The 20,346-nt window shown below is 43.3% G+C and overlaps 1 protein-coding gene across 3 annotated transcripts in view; it reads right to left on the minus strand.

Annotated features, from left to right (window-relative positions):
* Nucleotides 1-20,346, minus strand: part of RFFL (ring finger and FYVE like domain containing E3 ubiquitin protein ligase) — a 29,011-nt gene that overhangs the window by 3,026 nt on the left and 5,639 nt on the right. For 2 of the 3 annotated variants that reach the window (XM_080357209.1, XM_080357210.1), the window contains exons 3-7: nt 8,239-8,429; nt 3,630-4,034; nt 1,791-1,874; nt 1,264-1,471; nt 217-240 (exon numbers count right to left, since the gene is read on the minus strand). In XM_080357209.1, the coding sequence (XP_080213335.1) occupies nt 217-240; nt 1,264-1,471; nt 1,791-1,874; nt 3,630-4,034; nt 8,239-8,424 (907 nt within the window). In that variant the 5' untranslated portion in view covers nt 8,425-8,429. Of the gene's footprint in view, nt 1-216; nt 241-1,263; nt 1,472-1,790; nt 1,875-3,629; nt 4,035-8,238; nt 8,430-14,140; nt 15,044-15,827; nt 17,347-20,346 lie in introns of those variants that run through there. The other variant, XM_080357211.1, reaches the window with a different exon arrangement.

The raw sequence follows: 20,346 nt of genomic DNA on the forward strand, positions 1-20,346 counted from the left end.
AGGAACAATGTCTTGGCAGAAAGGGCTGTTGGGCATTGGAACAGGCTGCCCAGGGCAATGGTGGATTCACCATCGCTGGAGGAGTTGAACAGACACAGAGATGAGGTTCTCAGGGATATGGGGTAGTGGTGGGCTTGCCAGTATTAGGTTTATGGTTGGACTTGGTCTTAAGGGTCTTTTCCAATCTAAATGAATCTGACTAAGAATATCACTTACCAGTTTGATCATCAGTGTCAGAAACTGCAACATAAGAAAAAGAGAAAGTTATTTGGCGAGAATAAGAGAAACTGGGAAAAAAACTACTCAAGCAGTGTTAATAAGCAGGAGATGAAAGCCTTGAAGGGACATTACTAAACCAAAACTGCTTTTTCTGATCCCCATGCAGAGGTTCAAGCTAAATCTCTGATCAAGACAGGTCCAACTGGCAAGACGCTTTCTCCTCCTGAGCTTACACAATAGCCAACACTTCACAGAGATCAGCTCCTATCCAAAGTGATGTCTCTGTTTTTAAGACAACCTTGGAATTTATGCAGTGCTTGGCTTGCTACAACTACACCTTCAGTAGCCCCTTGTGCCAGTTTCTTTGGTGTTACACAATCCCACCAATACGGTTGAGCAAAGCTGAGACGCACAGGCAAGAGTGATTAAGGGAAAAGGATAAATTTTGCCAAAAGCAGAAGATACGATGAAAGAATAATATAAAATGAAATTATTATCATCAATATTGCACCATTTGTAGAGGACAAAGCATAGAGAGAGGTGTTTAAGAAAACAGGAGAAAAACTTGTGATGAGGAGAGTCAAACACAGATAACTGCAGCTGTTGAGCAGCGGGAGCCACCATCACTGAGCACACACCTGCTCTGGACTGCCCACCTGCTTCTCGGTGGCGTTTCCCCACTCGCTTTGCCAGTTCTGAGTCAACAGGTAAGAGCTCACCCAGCACCTCGTCCCCTGTCTGCAGTGGCACATCAGCTGTTTAACGCAGTGACCAGCACGCCCTGCCACGGCGATACAGCGCCCCAAGGCAAACAGCGCACAGTTCTCGGTTGTTGCTACTATGGGAAACTCACTCCAGAGCTACCGTAACGCTCTTGTCTTAAACAAGCATGATTAGCGGTGAAGAGAGTGTAGTACTTTAACCTGCATAACACTCCCTCCTTTCTCCTCACTTGCATGAAACAGAAATGTAAGGTAAGTTCTATTTCCTTTCTGTAAAAAAGGCAAACCTGGAAAACAGGTACATGTTCGCTAAGTTTCTTACCTAGATGTTGAAGGTCTTTCTCTTTATAAAGACGAGTCACCCTCTCTAGCAGCTCCCACTTCTCACAGCAGCCTTTGTAGTTGACAAAGTTGCGAGCAAGAATTTCCTTCAGCTGTCGCACCGAGAGCGCGTTGATGTCTCCGATGCTTGTTAGGTCTGAGAGAGAAGCCTTCCGCCCCTGCACCAGGTTATCTTCCGAGTCAGTAGACTGAAAGGAAGCAAAGGTGGAATGATTCTTGCCCTCAACATCTAGCATTACAATTTAAATTAACTTTCAGCATGTTTGGATGTACATGTAACTTTACCCTGTGAATTCCTCCATCTATCAGAAACACAAGTCCTAGGATAGAAATCAATAATTTCTATTATTATAGTGTCCAAATGACGCCAGTCCTTTCTACATGTAGAGGACAAGCTGATGCCAAAGAAAGGAGCTGATTGGGTCTGCTGGTGGTCAGTCTGAATTACTGTTTAGCCACCCGTCTCTGCACTAATGGTTCAGCCCAGAAAACCCAGGACACACAAACCTGCGTCTCCTCCTCTGTTGGTGCTTCTGCTGCATTCTCAACTCCTGTCATATCAACTTGGCTTGGAGGCACATAACCATTTGCCTAGAAGAGGAAACAAAGCTTTCACCAACAGCACCTCTCTTGAGTGTCCAAAGAGAAATAAGCTCTATAGTTCAGCCTAACTGCAAACCCTGCCTGCTGGGAGGACAACAGCAGCAGGAGGTAGCAGTGAGGCACACTCACAGAACGTTTTTCATGTGCAGCCCTTAAAAAAGCAAGTAAACTTTAAACAAGTAAAACTTTTTGAAACCAAAGTGTAGCATCTGTGCCTTTAATGCCCTGTTTTACTTAAACCCCGAAAGAGGACTTGCACAGAAAGATCCCACTTGATGTTATGGTGAATCTGGACCAGGAGACCAAATTTATACACACATACATACACAAATATAATATACATATATATCTATATATGTGATCCTTCACCAAAGTATTGTGGTGTGACGTGGTGCATTGTCACATCAACCATCAGTGCAAGGCTCTGCACAAGACTCCTCTGTAACACAGCTCCAAGTTTACAGGTCATCTTCAAACTGAAACCCCTCCTCAGGTGGGTTCTGGACTGGCCAGACAGGAGATACTGAGTGTAGGACCAGCAGCAAGGAAGCTGGAGAATGAGAAGGGGCAGTTGCTCTGAGCACTTAATACAACGAGAGGAAGTGCAGTGTAATTCCCGCTGACCTGTCCTCAGCAGCTCATTCCCCTCTGTGGTTTCCCTCCTGACACACAAGGCTGCAGTGTTGCCATCATGCTGACCTAAGTAGTGACTTGTCAATATTTACAAAACAAGAGAATAACAATAATGATGAAAGAGCCTGAACTGTAGCAGGTTGTCATGCAAGTAGAGACAAGAAGCTGAAATGGATCATGGGCAGCAAGGGAAGACAGGAGAGCTGAATTTGCTGTTAAAAATCAGAATCACAATATCCAGAAAACAAAAAGGCCTTTTAACAATTTGTAAGAAAATACCGTCGCAGGAAAACTCTTCTTTTGTACTGGATATATCTGCTGAGGAAGCAGAAGGTACATACGCTTGGACAGCTCTGGTCCAGCCCAGTGACAGGACTAGAAGCAGATGTCGAACACTGAGTAAACTTCCCATATCAGATAGCAGAAAGGCAAACAAAGCAAAGTCAATAAAAAATAATTAAGCTGAAATGCCCCTGACAAGGTTTGTCAGAACTGCAGGGTTTGTCACAAGCAAAAATTTAACAAGAGACTCGGGTTTTGTCTTCTATTAGAGCGCAGAAGACACCAAAAACCTCACCCACACAAGATGGATCTGCACCAGCACAGCCATTGAGTACCAGAGGAACCGGTCACAGGAGCATCTAGTGGCCATGGCAAGTGACCAGATCACCAGAGCAAACATTCTCAGAATAGTAATATTCTTCTCAGAGCCAACGTTCAATATATTCAGCACTGCCCACCAAATTAAATTCCACTAGTGTAGAAAGGGAATGGCACACCAGAGTTGGTGACAGACAGCAAGTCAGAGTTCTACACACAATTCAGCGTAAAATAACTCATTTTACTTTCCTAATTATTCTGTAAGAGAGCGTGAGGTCCTCATTCCAAAATTAAACACAAGCCTGAGAAGTGCATGTATAAAACGCAACTGAAGTATTTTGTCATCTGTCATCATTTTGTCATCAAGAAACCCTCCTTGCTTTTTAAGTGGGCATCTTTAACATTTTTGGCACATTATCTACTTGGAAAACGTCACACAACATCTCAGTATTTAATCCAAAAATGGAGATGAATGAGTTTGTAGAAGATGCTTCTGGCTGGAGACCGTACCTGCTGATGTTCCTGAGCTAGTGAACTTGAGATGGGATCTGCAGACACTGGAGATGCATCAGGTGAGGTAGAAGATGCTATGCTGGTTGGTGGGAGAATCACAAAGTCTTGCTGTCCAGAGGCACTGGTATTAAATGGATTTGTTCTTATCTGATCTTCCTCGGTAATTATAGGCTGCTGGCCAAGAATCAGAAATACCAAGTCCTCCTTTTCACGACACAACTCTGTGGAAATCTCACGGAGTGCCAAATAGTCTCGCAGATCCTTCACCTTCATCTTGATCAGCTCCTCCCGCTGAAAAGCAGTGGCTCGGAACCGCTGGCAAAGGTGGCAGAGCAGGGGACCGCCTTCGGGCTGGCTGGAGCAGGACGTGCAAAAGTGCTTCTTACAGTCCAGGCAGATGTGCTGGGGAAGAGAAGGGAACAGGATCAAACCGATCCACACACCCTGTGACATCTCTCTACCATCTGGAAGCCAAAGTAAGTATTATAATCATTATAATAATAGCCTCTGTTAAAGCAGAATCAAAGCATTCTGATTGATGAAAAGGTAACAAGTGTGTTACTCATGCTCCTGGATGAGGAAAAGGATTAAGCCCATGGGCAGGTCACTAGATGCCTTACAGTTCTTAGAAAAGCTCTCCATTCACCCAGAGTGAAATCCTGGATTCCTAAACAACTCTCTCAAATGACAGGAGTTTTCTGCACCTTATTCCAGACCTGTTCATCCAGTTTAAACCACAGATTAGATCAGGAGATATCTAAGAGGCAGCAGACTTTGAAGTAAATTACAGCAAGCTGTGCATTGCTTTATAAAACAACTGAATGAAAGCTTGAGCATTGGAGGGAACTACTTAAAAACATTATTGCATAAATGTGATACTTGCTACAAGCAACTCCCCCCCTGCTTTTTTTTTCTGCTTCAGTTTGTTACCATCACTAAACAAATCTATTTTTCACCATAAGAGGAAAAGGAAACAGCAAGGCTTACTGCGTCTGACAGACATCAAAGAATTCAACATTTATTTATGTGTCAAAAATAGCCAGCTTATTTGGAAAATAACATGCACGCTATGTGCCAGTCAGATGCTAGACAGAAAGTGTTGGAAGTTTTGGAAATATTAGGCCCCAGATGCTTATAAACTTGACAGATTGACCTCTGTTTTTTACTTTTTGTGTTTTTTACTGTTGCAGTCTCATCACTCAGGGCTCCATTTTCACAAGTTCCAAGCACTCACAGTCCATGTTGACTTCTGCAGAAACTTGACTGTTCAACACTTTGGAAAGTCAAATTCTACATTTTCCAATAGGAATAGCAGCACAACAGCCACATTATGCACCTTTAAAAAAGTCCTGAGGGGAGAAAGAACTGGTTTCAGTGCTGGTTAAAACAACGCTAATTCACGCTTTCAGAGAAGACACGTTTCTATGAAATCCTGACGTCCTGACCCACTCAGAGCCACACCAGGAAAAGTACATAGAATTGGAGAAGAAATGAATACAAACATGGAAACAAACAGAAAGCTTCACGAATTGCTTCTAGGGAACAGAGAACATTTTTAACTTCACGGCTCAAAGAAAGCAGAGCTTTCTCATGTTTTAAAAGGTATAAATATACTACTTGCTTACCTAAGCTCCTTCTGCTCCCCTGTACAGCCTGGCAGCCCCCCTGCCCCTCCACCCCCTCACAGTTACAACTGACAGACTTCTCAATTAGACCCAGCAATACGCTTATAATGAGAGTTAGTGGAAAAAATCCCCATTTCCTGCCTAAGCATTTTAAGGCATGGAAGTTTCTACCACAGAGAGAATCTCTGGTCATGCAAATTTGAAACCTCATCTCAAAATTGCCGTTTGGGGCTCTGCCAAGTCCAAGTGACTTTCATCAGTCACAAAGCAAGACAGGAAGGGCAATTTCCGCACACCATCCAGTTTTGATAAGTTCTCCTTCACTTGGTTATTATAAAAATCATTAGCATGTCACTGACTTTCGTTCTTTGACCCTACGATTGCAGGCAGAATCCACTTTCTCGGGAAATTTTCAGGGCAGAGACAGGAACAAACACTCCAGAAAGGCAAAGGAATGGAAAATAACCCTGTTTACAAGACTTTCCCTCTCTCCATCACCCATCTCTGACTGGGGAACAACCAGAAGAACTGCGGAAAATTAAAACAAAATAAACCCCAAACAACTGGGCTTTAGTCTCTGCAAACTGCCAACTGGCACCCGGGGGAACGACTCCATGGCCAAGGACCTTCCAGGCAGAAAGCCCCTACTTGAGTATTTACACATTTCGGTATCACATAAACGAGCACAAGACAAGGGCTGCGTTATCCAGCGTGGGTTTTGCAAGCAATTAACAGTAATAACACGAGTCTGCCTTAGTTATTAAATGATACATTTGAGAAGTCAAAACCAAGCATGTCTCTGGCTTATCAGTTCACCACAAGGATTCATCTTCAGAGCAAAAAAATTCCCCAGCCTGTATCTGAGCATCAAGTATTTAAACATGCACAGAAGCCGTTTGCTGCGTCTCAGTATTAAGCAGCTTTTACAGCTTCAATATATTTGCTGAACTCTGACTGAAAGGGCAATGACTGAAGACACCGATCTCTGCAGGAGGATTAGTTTCAAATGTTGTTGTAAATTAAAACCTGTTACTAAAAGGTCAAAGCGCTTCTGAATGATGCTCACTGACTGGCAGCACCACTGCAGGATGGCCAAACAGAAGTGAAATCCCAAATCTGTCCAGAAGCTGTTCTGGTTGTTTGCTCTAACAGCTCATCTCCCACAGCTACCAGCACGGGGCTTTGATACACTTGGCTCTCCATGCGCAGGAGAAAACAAAGAAATGCCAACATTCAAGCTTTCACTACAGCTACTGTTGTTCAGGGTGTTTGGTTTTGGGTTTTGTCTTGGTTTTTTAATCTTACGCTCTAGTTTGCCAGGAGCTTTTGTCTGTCTTGATGAAAAGAAAAGCATCTTCCTGAAAATGTCAGCCAGTTTAAGGCACTGAAATCAGAAAATGGGGGAGGAAGGAAGAACAACCCATCTCTACCAAGAACGCTGCCATTGCTTTCTGGCAGCGGAGAGGGGAATGAAGAATGCTTGTTTCAAATTTAAAATCCGTTTGCTGCAAAAAAACAAGATCAAAAACTCATCTCAGAGAAGGAAAACAAAAATCTCAGAGTTTTGCTACCATCATTAAATTTTACATACTTTGACAATTAAAAGCATCTTATAAATATATGTTCCATTCAAACCTCCCCTACCCTAATCCTTTTAGTAGGTGCCATGGTATATGAAAAATAAATGACAATTATGATAAAAGATCAAGTACTTAAGATACCAACATTCTGCTTTTTGGGTTCTTTCTTGTTGTTTGGTTAGTTGGGTTTTTTTTAAAGCAATCTGGGTTATTCTTATGGTCACCAGTGTGGAAGGAATTAATTTTCATGTATCGTACTCCAGTACAAACATTAACTGGAGACTAGAGTTCAAAGGTACTGCCTCTCTTGGGACAAAATGCAGAGTTTTTGGTGCTCTCGTTGCAGCAAAGTGAGATTTCATACACTTCCTGGTCCATGTCAACAGAATTAAGGAATTAATATGGCTTACAAACATGTCAGTGTTTTACAAGTTCTGTACTCGGTTCTTTAGCCCAAATTCCCTTCTGGAGAGCCAGGACCAATGGATGATCTGTCAGACCTCCCTGCAGCTGCCTAAGCTGTGGAGTCACCTCACTCAAGGCAGCCCCAGAGGCTTCTGCTCAGTCCTTGTGGTGGCAGAAGGAAGGTTCAGGAGCCTCCTTTCACAAAACAACATCAACCTCAAACTCATTGATAGTCTGCACTGAATGGCAGAGACAGGCACACATTGTGCTCAGCTGCCCCCGCTACACCCACAGCCAAGTCCTGCAGAAAAGCAGGGAACTCTGCTGGGGGCAGAAACATCTTAAATTGCCTCAGCAGATCCTCTACAATTTCATCGCCAAAGCTTTACCTACACCCAATCAATCAGCATGTTTTCACATAGGTGGAGCGGTGCTGACGACTCTTATCCAAGGCACTGCTTTGAAGACAGCTTATATTAGAACATATATTTCATTAGATACCAGGAAAAATGGGACCATCGTTCTAGCACTGCTACTGTATAATCCATCCCCAACTGGTTTCATTTCTTCAGCAACTTTACACACACTCTCAAACTTTACAGCTGTTCATCTTGAGCAACAATAGTTTGGAAAATAGATATGTCCCTTCATTGAAAGTACCAACAGATTACTAAACTTCTTGCCACATTTTTTTAGGACATTAGTGTTTTTATGCTCAAGTTAATGCTCCTTTAAGTGATGATAGGCAGTTTGGCTTTCTTCTTTCAGTGCCTGAGAAAGCCAAGTCTACCAAAGGTTAACTACCACATTCCCAGTCATCTTTAACTATATCTGCTAATTGCGAAAGAACGATGGAAGAGACAGACGCAAAGGCAAGCTGTCTTTCCCCATATGGTAAGTCCGCCTCTAACGTACGCCCATTTCTCTTTGAATTGGCTCTTTGGGATTGAATGGGAGGCAGACGGCAAAGTGCCAGAGCAGACACTTGCGACTCACCTTGGCGGTGGAGCTGTCGAAGGGCAGCCCGCAGGCCTTGCAGCTCTGCTCAGCCGCCGTGGGGGACGGGAAGGAGCTGTACCCGGGGTTGGAATAGGCTTGGGGTCGGGCTCCCGACGACGGCTGCGGCTCCATCTCTTCGGGTGAGCCATCCAGACACAGCCAGTTACAGCAGCTCGCCCACATAGTAACTGCAAGCGGGAAAGGTACACGTTAGAAATTATACACGAAACAAATCATCAACTGAAGTGAAACAGAGCATAAAAGACGTATTAAAATTTCCCACCATTGATTCATTTTTGACCGCGTCTTTGTAAGTTTTGATCTTTCCTCTAACTTACAAGCACGTGCAAAAACCACACACGCGGTCCAGCACCGTACAGCTCCGGTGAGAAAGGACAAATAAAGTTCAGGAGAGTCATTAGGGGCATTTCTTCAAGTTCACAGCTTACAGCAAAGATAAGACAAATTTTATGTTCCATTTGGCTACATAAGAGTCTCTGATCAAGTTTGCTGTACCAGGCTGTCTCTACTCCACGTAAACCGTAATACACTGACTTTGTTTTTTGTGTGTTGCGAAAAGCAAACAGAAGCTCAAAGTATTTCTCATACATTATTTAAATAAAACCAGCAGCAAGATCACAGATGGCTTTTCTTCAATTTCACTCTAAATCTCTCTGCTGATTTGCAGCTACAAATCTAAAAGGACAAAGGAAAAGACAAGGACACTAGAGCCACTTATTTAACATATGCCAGCTCTCAACTGAATTTGCAGCATTACAAGGCTAAATCATCACACAGCAAGCAAACGTCAGTAACTTAAAAATCAAATATTAGCTTTCAGTAACTTACTTGGGAAAACAATGGCACCTGAGACACAATCACTTGGTTGATTTTCTTTTGCAAGCTAAATAACATACATATGTATACACTTACCTAAAATCCTAACAGTCCAGTGCAAAATGCATGGGTTTGGAGTCTTCCAAGACCACCCAAGCAGCAGTATTCCAGAAATACACTGCTATAAACTTGCTTTTGGGAGTTTACAAAGAAAACTGAATTCATGTGAGCAATCAGTATCTAGAGCACACACCATGTGTCATCACTTACTGGTCAACAGAACACAAACAGAACAAACTGCCTCCTCTGCATTTCTCCATTCACACTGTGGTTCCTGGGCTGTGTTTCTTTCATGTCTTAAAAATCGGATCCATCACTGATAGTTTTAGACTGCTCGATTTTATCAGCTTCTGGAAATAAACCACCTCTCAGCTACACAGCCAGGTCATTTCTTTCGCCTCAGGAAGCTTTGCCACTGTAAAACTCCACGTTCCCAAGGGAAGGGGGCTGGCGCGAGTCCTAAAGCTTATTTGGTATCATATCCTAACACACTGTTCTGTTGAATTCTTTTTTAAAGCCGGGTTAAGCCTTTTGGGTTGATGTACTTGAATTGGGAAGCCTTTGTAGTCTGTGCTGTTCCAGCCTCTGTAGCTTTAGTGACATCTTTAATCCTTTCAAAACGTGGCTGAATTGGGCTCGTCAAAGCCAGCGCTGTCGCGGCAGTGGACACATGCCTTTCAGATTCACAATGGGGAGCTGCCCGGTGAACTCTGCCCTGCAGCCTCAGCGGATTTGAATGTTTAAGTGAAAATCTACAGATTCATTACCTGATGAATCAGTGACACAATTCTTGGTGTCGCTGATGTGCACAATGCTGTAAATTGCACCTAGGCTGGCAACTAGATCTTAATCAATACATGGAGTTGTTCCATGAACAGAAATAATGTATCATTCAATCCTAACGCATACTTCAGATATCATACCTAAAAGAAACAATGACTCTTTCTGCACATTAATTTTCGAGCTATCGGTCCCACTCAGAAGTTAACACATCCTTTCTGGGGCAAAAATACTAAATTTCTGTTTTAAACTGTGGAGGTTTAATTTGTCCCCAGGAACTGCAAACCTAAACAACACGAAAGCTGCACAGTCAACCAAGTGTTCACAACCCCCGTGGCAGTGAAAACTGCGTCCATAGTGGCGTTCCCTTCCCGCTTCAAGGACCCCTGCACACCGAAGGCCACCCACGGGAACAGAATACACAAACACTACTGCCTGCCCCAAAAACTCTGCTTTCCTAAAAAAGGACAGCCCACTAATTCACTCTGGAACATTGCGACATGTCAAACACTGGGAAGAAAAGCACAAAGGAGTGCACAAACCAGGATAAAATAAGACAGAGCTCAGCATTCAGCTGGAGTTGCAGTTCTGTGTAATTGCCAGGAAATGAAAAGGTTGACAAAAGGCTCAGATGTTACTTTAGAAGAACCTTAATCCTGCTCAACTACAAAAGCACAGAAGGGAAATGTCCATAAACAACTAGTGACCACCAGGACTGCCCCCTGATAGGTAACATTTTTCCAAAGATCTTTCCCATCTTCAAGAGAAAGAAGCACATGGAAACACAACAGCCATTCCAACAACACAGACGTTACTGCAGCCTGGAACGGTGTATGTCAGGGTTTAATTATCTAAGGACCTCTACACAGAGGGGTAAGTCTATGGTAGGGCTGCTCCAAGTGCAAGGAAAGGAGCTCACAAACGTTTCTACCTCGGCCCATGCAGTGGCCATCTGCTTTGCATCTCAGTCAGCATCACCACCACTCATTTGGTAGATATCTGCTCCTGTTTCCAGATTGCCAGGAGACCCAAATGGCTGAAAAGCAAGAATTACACTGTTGATGGCTGGAACATGCAGCAGATGCTCCGTGGGAACTTAATATGCTGCCATGAGTTAGATGAAGCTTTGCTAACTGGCAGCTGTGCTACCAAGCAGATATAACCGAGACTTATGATGCTAAAATGTCTCTGTGCTGTCTACAGCTGCACTAAGACAACAAGAAATGCAGGTAAAATTCAGCAGCTGCTCCAAGAGAGATTTTTCCTTCATTCTGTACAGTACCAGTTTTAGAGCAGAGGAAATAAGCTCGGCCAGTGGGAGAGGACTGGTAGGGGCAAGCAGAATTCCCCAGTGAAATTCCAGGATGGCAGTTTCCTGGCTCTCTCCACAATGTTTTGCTACAGCCTAATTATTCCCTTATTTATTTTGGTACCCATTCAGAGGATGTAGTCAGCACCATCCAGAAACCAATAATTTCCATAAGCAATGCTTTGATGGCTGGGTTGTTGGTACAGATGTGGCAGAATTTGAGCAGAGTAACAACAAAGCAGAGCCCTGTGTAAAACCTGCCACTCCTCTGCACATGAATGGCGAGGAGCTCCCCAGTTACACTGAAGTGACAAATAAATGCCCAGCCAAAAACGTTACCAACAGAAAGAGCTACCTTATTGTTGTGCTCCAAGGCTTGGTAAACACTGACAATAACCTGACTAGTATTAACATGTCGGTTTTGAGAAGTCAACCACGCCATAGACTCCAAGAATTTTCAAGCAACTTCTTGAATAGAATATGTTGACTTACTGGCGTGACTAACGTTACAGGCATTACTGATAGCAGCAGTCTTCGTTATTCTTGGACATGATGCTCATAGTGGCCAGTGGGAGCCACAGAAAACAACTATTTTAACTACACAGCTGAATTTTGGGAGACTGAAATCTACATGGCAGGTGGCCAGCAGATGATTTTTGGGAGCCAAAAAGTACCTGCCCTAGATCCTGACTGCGTGGTGTGCCCGGAGCGTCGGCGAGAGCAAAGGGAGCAGGAGCTTCTGCAAGGGCGGTAGTGCAGCATCAAACAGTCTGTCCTGGACACGCAAACACATCCACCCACGTGGCAATCATCACGCTGGGCTTGGTTATGGGGAGGGGGATTGTTTTATCTTCTTTCTTCAGTTTCTTTAAGGAAAAGCCAGAAGAAATCCCATAAATATTGGATGAGGCTGGGAGCTGCTTGCCATGGTCTGTGGGCAAAGCGGTGCCAGCGCTCTGTCATGCTCTGCTGAACTCCGTTTTTCTTTCTTTTCCAGTATGAAGCTGTGAAAGCCATTACTCTCTTCACTGATTTGAAACAGAAGAGTGAAATTCATTTCACCACCTGTTCGTTAACATGTTCTACACATTACCATGAGTTTTGTAGAAATTTACAGGCATGATTTAATTCCAGAGGAAATACCAGTGATGTCAAAAGTTTTCCTCCCATACACTGCTGAAGACATTATTCATAATGCAAGCCTGGACTTTTACACTTTCCATCTTCATTAAAAAAAAGCATCTGAACTCAGGTTCTCACTATATATGCAATATTAATGGCATAATCTTGCTGGCTGGAGTATCAGAGATCATTGTCTACATACAAGATTTATTACACGTGCTTTGTGGATTTTCTATCACAGGGTAGGCTTTGGCTGTATAGGAAAACCGTGGTTTATGCTTGAATATAGAATTTCCCTTTATTTTCCTAAGAGTGCAAAAAATAATGGACTAGAAAAAGCAAAAGGAACATCTCTTAGAATAATTGAGTTTTGGCTCTGTATAAATAAAGCTCTTGATGACTGTGTCTGGCTTCCCCTTTTCGTGACTGCTCAGGAATTTGGGGGCTGGAATGCAGTAGCACCAACACACTTGAGTTGAGAGATCAAAGTGAACTGAGCTCCCACAGGCAGCTGATTTTGCTCCCACACAAGAAGAAGCCACAGCAACAAGTCCTCATCCCCCTCCCGAGAGGCCACTGGCCCCTGGAACACCAGGGCTGATGACCCCTGGGGCTACTGCGCCTGGAGAAGGGCATCAAAAAGGGAAGGAGATGCAAGACAAACAGCAGCTTTGCTAGGGCATGCTTCCCCATAATAACGTTTGCTCATTAGCCCTATTAGCTGCCCTCACACCTCCTAATTTAGAGGAAGACTGTTCACCACCGTGAGTTTCTTTTCTATTAGCTCGCTGAACCATCAACCTCCTCTTCCCATCTCATTCAAGACACAATCCTCCTTGACTGGCTTCTTACTGCCTTTCTGAGCCTCGCTAGGACCTTGAATTACCTTCTCCCGTTTCTCAGTGATTTCCAGGAGATTACCGCAGTGTCTCAGTCTTCTCTCTCCACCTTTTACGAATGCTGTTTTGAAATTCTTTGAGTGTTTAACGAGTTAACCATCTTGATGCCTCATTAAGAGCATCGTACGGTTGCTCATTGTTACCATTTACTTTTTTTTTTAAACCTGCACTGATAAGAAATGCTTTGCTAAAATTAGTTTCACTAATAACCTACCACTTACAAACTGAATTCACAGCTTGCTTGGTCAAAAGTTAGTATTTACTTGATAATAGAGCTATAGAATAATCTGCTCAAATTACGTTTATGCATTAAGTATTATTTTTATCAGCCTGTGACATGAGTACACAGACCTGAATTATGATAAATGGGAGTAACCATATGTTGGGACAGGTGGAAAAGTCAGCAAATGAGCCGTTTGCAGGAGGCATGAGGGCAGGAGGCAGGTTGCCAGTCTGAGCATGACATTTGCAGAGGTGGCATCTTAACCAGTACAAAGCATGAGAGAATGAGGAGTGGGGACAAGCACTGGCTGTTTATCATGAAACATGTAAATCTAACTTGCTATATACAACAAGTGGATTGGACACATAAGATTTTTACCTAGGGATAGAAAACAAAAACGTATTTATGAGTAAAGGTACTACTAGTTCACATGTGCCCAAGGTAACAGCACGCATATCTGGAAAAACATATGTAAATAAATATCACCACTGTATCACAGCCAGAAACATGAGAGTTCAGAGGGAAGAGAGACTGAAATTTTGGTATGGTAAGAGGAGATATTTTTCCTTTTTTCCTATGCTTTCAGAATGTCTGGAGACATTTCACATCGTAACCATCTAAGTATGCAATACCAATAACCTTTACAAAGGCAAACACACGATTGCTCACCAGTCTGATCAGCAACTTTGATGTCACTCTTAAAAGTTTTCAGGTGAGAAACCAGCCAGCTATGAAGGCAAAGGACAGAGCGTTCAGGTCAATCTGCAGGGAGCGCAGTCAGAACCGGGCGTCCAGGTTAGTTTCCGTGGTGTCTCGGTCAGGCTTCTGTGTACCCAGGGGCACGGCAGGGCCAGCAGTTGCCCTTGAACCGTGTCTGCGTACTCACGTCCTCTGGCTGCTTTCGATGCACCAAGCAGGCTGATCCGGGCACCCCATGCCCATTCGCTGCCTAGACCTTCCCTGCTGGATGTGGACAGAGCACGGCTTGTGCCATCGGGTGATCCATCTTCAGACGCTTTCACGCAGCAGGACACAGCTCCATCTGTGCTTCTCCACCTCAGAGATGCCTTCAAAAACCTCCACGTGTGGACACCCAGTGTCTCAGCCGGCAGGAGATGCAGCACATCCCAACACGTCCAGCCAGGAGCCAAATCCAGGAGCGCGGCACACAACTGGATTCAACGGCGTGTGTGCTCACTAGGTGTGCTGCTCCTCCGAGCACGCGAGCCCAAAGGAAGAGAGTCTGGCTGCCCACCAGCATTTTAATTGAGGAAGTGACATCCGTTTACCACAGAGCAGAAAGTAAACAGCGTAGCCCATTGGGGCAGGGTGCAGAGCAGCGCAGGAAAAAGCTGGAGCGGAGCCACCGCAGCTCAGCACAGAGACAGCCACACACAACCTCAATGAAACGCTATCGCCTTCAGTTAGCGCTGCTTCCAAGAGAAGTACCAAAAGTAACTTCCTAGTTATATGGTGCAGAGGAATCATCATGCAGACAAAGACCCTTTATACTGCTGTAACCTGCTTTACACTGGAGTAAAGCATTTGCAAGGTAAGCCCTTACAAAGTTTGCTTAAAAGACAGGAAAATTAAGAATTAGAGTTCATAAATACATGAATAAAAAGCATTTTCTAAGAACATTTTGCAGCTTTACCAGTGTTTATCAGCATGCAATGTTAGAAGTAATTTGCAAGCTTGCTCTCAGCAACACTTGCTGCTGTTGTTTGTTAGATCTACAGGCAGATCTTCAGTGAAAGCACCTTTGTCCATCAGCAGATGCCCCAATGCTGTTACAAGCACAAAGGATCGAAACTTCAAGCACCTCTGTGAAACTGGAGAGCTGCAATTTTCATTTGAAAATGGAGATGATGGTTTTAGAAAGCTGTGTGATTCACACAGCATTGCCCAGGAAGCCGACTCCAAAGTCAGAAACAGAAACCCTCTCACTTGCCTCCAGCTTTGTATCTGAATTGCAAAGTCAACACTCACTTTTTCTTGCCCGTGTAGCACAAGCAAAACCAAATTTTGACATGAAAAGCTTGGCAACCCTGTTTCCTTTTAAATGGAACTGGGTACCTGGGGTGTGTATTATTTCAATACAAACTGTTTACTTCGATCCAAAATTGCACTTTATATATTGAAAAGTATTTAGATAAAAAGTTCTTCTTGCTATTAACTGTAATTAGGTCTCTAGACATCTGCCAAGACGGAAACGCAACAACAGCCTTTTTCCTTTGCAAGTCAGTGACATTCTTGCAGCAAGTTAACACAAAATGAAGTGATTAATGAAATCACATGACTAGTTTTAGAAAATTATTTATCTTATGCAGTCTATCTTAATTGCTGTGTCCCATACCTCTTCCCAAGCAATGTGCTGTGACCTCAGACAGACTGTCTCACTTCCACTCTCTTGCTATGCTGAAAAACAATTAAAAATCCACCGCACACTTTCACATCAGTATGGTATTCATCAGCAAGACAAAATTCAGTCAGCTGTAATATTTATAGCATGAACCAAGTCAGAAAGAGAAGAAAGAAAACTCCGGAGAAGTTAAGATTGCAGCGTACTCCATTTCATTATCACTGCCACCCTCCCAGCCCCGTGTGGCTACACGTGTGTCTCCATCCTTTGTCCCACGCACAGAAGCGGCAGTGACAGTGGAAATCTCACCGCCAGAACTTCAGCAACGAGCAGTCCAGGAACCCTGGGCTATCACACACCATTTCAATCACTCCTTTTCATTACAGGGGAAAAAAAGGTCAATGCTGGCTTGTGCTCTGAATTTTTTTGCCTCTGTTCATTCACATCCTCACAAGTCTGCCTTGGGGTTCGTTTCAGCCAGCTGTTTTTTTCAAGCAGCGCGTAGCTGCTGAAGCTCAAAATGCAATATGTAGGGATGAATTGCTAAACGAAAACTTGAACATTTAAATAACTGTGTAGCTTCCTTAGCCAGCTCTGTTCAAGGGAGATCATCATTTCATGCTCTCCAGACTCCATCCCAAAACCCACCTGGACCACCCCTCTGTGACAGCCACACAGCAAGAGCTGGGGGAGGTTACCTGGACCTGTGCCCACCTGAAAGCCAGAAGTGGTCTCCAAAGGCACAACATAAGCTTTTCAGGGAGCCTTCCTCTTCCTAACACTACAAATACCCCACTATCTTCACAAGTTTTACATTGCCTAGAATAGAATGTTGCTCAAACTATGTTTCTGCTGTGCTACAAAAGGCTGCTGAGAATTAAATGACTTCAGCGTTCAGATATTACAAACAAGAAGGAGCAGCTCCACAATTTAACCAGGGAAACCAGGGACAGCTTTGAATTGCCTCAGCTTTTACCATGGAAGAAGGTAACCCCTGCTGGGTGGTTTTTGTGATACTCTTCTTCTAAATGGGGGGAATGCAGGGAGCTGGAGAAAAAAGGGAAGGAGAAAGGATGTCAATTTGTATATTCATCACATCAGTAGAGTTCCCACTTCAGATCAAGAAAGATCAAGCTCTTTCCATCAAAATCCTTGGCCCAAGAGGCCTGTAGTGACAGCTGCACATCTTCTGTCATTGTGACAGGAGGTTTCTCTCCAACCGGATAAATTACATGTTCATCAACAGTTCATCTTTGGAATGATGCACTAGCATATGGGAGCAGTTGAATGGAGGAGAAAGATGCATTATCCCAGCCAGAGCTCCTCAAACTTACAAAATCCCTTACCCCAATCTCCAGAAGCAGGGCAGGGACACAGAAAACAGGAGGCACCACAAACTGCAGCGATGTGCACAGGAACCCCCGTCCCACCTGGTGCACCAGGATTCAGAGAGATGAAGTGCTCTAAAGCAGCTGGTCCCAAAATAGAGACAGTTCTAAGCACAGTTTTAAGTCTTGCAGTGCTATTCATCCAGCTGCTGAGCTTGGGTTGGAGGTGGTACAGCAGCAGCCAGAATGACATTAAGTTTGTCTGAAATTGGGATTATAGTTGGCACTAATGCTCTAAAGACTCCGTGTTATCGCTGTGTCTCAGACACCCAGAATTGAGAGTGTTTTCTGATAAGCTACAACACCAGCTGGAAATTCTGTAAATTACTTTTCATGCCAAGCTTCAGGTTTATTTTTAAATGCTAAACCAAGTCTTTTTTTTTTTAAGCCTCAAAATTCCTCACACACAAAGCCTGCTCTTCCCCCCTTATTTCAGGAGCCCTTAGTAAAAAATGAACTTAAACCTCATGGAATTCATACATGTGGAAAAGTGCACGTGCACTATAATTGCTCGCAACAGAGATCTGTGCAGACTGGTAGGTAACCTCTAACCTATTTAACTGGAGCCTGAAAAACAGATCATTTTTATTTAGCTAGACTGAAAAAAGATCTGACTGTGTATAAGCGAGGCACATCGTAACAAGTACAGACACTGCAGACTCATTTCGTAGCTATGCCTACTCCAAATTAATCTGAACTCAAATCCAAACTAGGTGCTGAAATAGAATAAAATGCAACTGCGTCTCATCTCCTTTGGTAGACATGGACAAAGCCAGGCACACACGTCACATCTGAAACAGCGTGGAAAGCTCTGCTCTCCCAGGCTGCAGAAATACTTACAAGTCTGTCAGCAGTTAGAGAAAGGTCCAGGATATTGAATACACCACTGAAAAGCAAACCTGAATACTAGTTTTGTTCCTGAGACAACAGAAGATATTGGAATTAAAAAGTCAGTTTATTTGTGGCATAGTCACCTCAGCTGTAGATAAGGAAATATACTCCACCCCCATTTGAAATAAGTTAGTACAGGTGAAAGCTTGAAAGAGCCTTTGAAGTTGCACTCTTAAAGCATTTCCATAAATATTAAGTATTACTTTTGTGCCAGTCTCCATTTAGCACTGAAGGGTTTGAAATACACGATTGCTTACATGCAGCCCTGGACAAGAGCCTGAAAACAGAGGGGAAGTTCCAGCTATGTCATCCAGTGTCTCTCAGCAGGACCGGCATGGACTGCCCATAACATCGATGGTGCAAAAATGTCATTTCCAGCCATCTCTGCTCGACTTGTTTCTAGGGCTGCAAGATGCTAAATGGGTTCCTTTACCCCTTCTCTCCTTGAACCGCCATGCATCTCTTCTTCCAGCCTCAGTCTCTGCACAACGTTAAGGACTAGTAACCCCAGAACAATGCAAACTGAAATCTGGGCTTTATTCAGACTGATACATGAACAAACCCACCAGACATCTCATCCCGTGTTTTCGGTAATTGTGTTGATCAAAGCAAGAAGTCAGGATTGCTGAACATTAAATCATTGTTGGATCCTACCTGCATAAAATATAATTTTAAAAGAGACTGAGAGGCTACTAGGTAACGAAAGCTTCAAACAGCCTTCAAGGGCTGGGTCTTCCCACCTTTGTCATGAAGGGGAAATATCCCATATATGGCCCAAGCCAACAAGCCTATCAGGGTCACATTTCAGTTCATGAGTTTTGGCGAGCCCAAGCATTCAGATATCATGAGTCAGTGCTCCAGAAATCACTGGGTTTTATAAACCAATAAATCTATTTCATTTTGTTTGTTTAATTTGCCTGGGATTTGTTGGGGGCTTTTTCCTCAACCTTTGCAGTACACAGGCATCATCACGTTTTCATTTTGCTTCTCTGTATCTGGGAGGAGCACTTTTTTTCCATTCTGGGTTTGTTTGCTTTGTAAAATAACAGACAAGATTGTCACATTAGACTAAATGCTGGCATTGGAGCATGAAGAAAAAAAACCAACAACAACATACCAACTATCATGGAAGCTGGGAACAGATACTGTGCTGTCTTGTACTTTCACATAGGCCTTTAATAGGAAAGAACACTTGTTTTTAAAATAAAACTTCAAAACATCTTCGCATCTGCTCTCAGATCCCAAACAAATAACAACTTATCGGGCATTTCAGCACGACCAGACTTGACTGCTGCTGCTATGAAGCTCCCTGCAACACGATCCGTTCCACCAAGAACCTGTTAAACCAACATGAACTTTCTTCCCGTTTGAGTTCTACTTTTCTCAGGTCAATAGTTCAGCATAAACTGCCCCATTTTGGATTGCACACACAAATTCACATACCACTTATTTCTATTTTTTAAAAAAAGACCTGAATTCCATTAGGTAATTACTTTCAGATTAGTAATGGGATAAATTACTATGGGACGGTTGGGGCTGAGGATTTTTGCTTTCAGTTTCTCACCCTGTTATGGACACTCTGCCTCTGGGCCACTTCCATTCTCCACGCTTCAGTTTTCCATACATAAAATACAGATAATACCTCATCAGGGAGAGGAATTGTTAATATTTCATTTCTTCAAAGCAGTAGTATATTTATAATGGAATTAAATACTTCCAGAGAAGTATTGCAGCTCACAGGAGGCACTTCTGGGAAGAAATGCTGACAGTGAGTGACCTCCTTGAGCATCCTAACAATTTAACATTAGAACAAACCACAAAAATATATATAAAAAAAAGGAGAGGACAAAATTATTTTGAGGCCAAGTGAGTTTCACAGAAGAAGTGCAAAAGACAATGCAAATCCAGAGGAATAGAAGCCTTAGCTTGTATTATTAAGAGTCACATCCAGAAGCAAGAAAACAAGCTTAGGCCTCCGTAACAATCCGTTACCAAGTTGCTGAGGTTTGCAGCAGAACACCGCTGGGAAAGCACTGATGAGGAGACAGGACTCACTCCAAGAATGATCATCTTACTTCACTTAGACAAAGCCTTTCCTGAATTAGGCTTGGCCCACATTCTGTTGTCTGAAAACGCTTCGTTATATGCAGTTGAACACATTGCTTGAAAATGTGATACAAATGGCATTTGAAGCACCAAAAGGTGAACAAACTAAAATGGCAAAACTGCATTAA

Source organism: Nesoenas mayeri (genome assembly GCF_963082525.1).
Source record: "Nesoenas mayeri genome assembly, chromosome: 20".
Lineage (NCBI taxonomy): Eukaryota > Metazoa > Chordata > Aves > Columbiformes > Columbidae > Nesoenas > Nesoenas mayeri.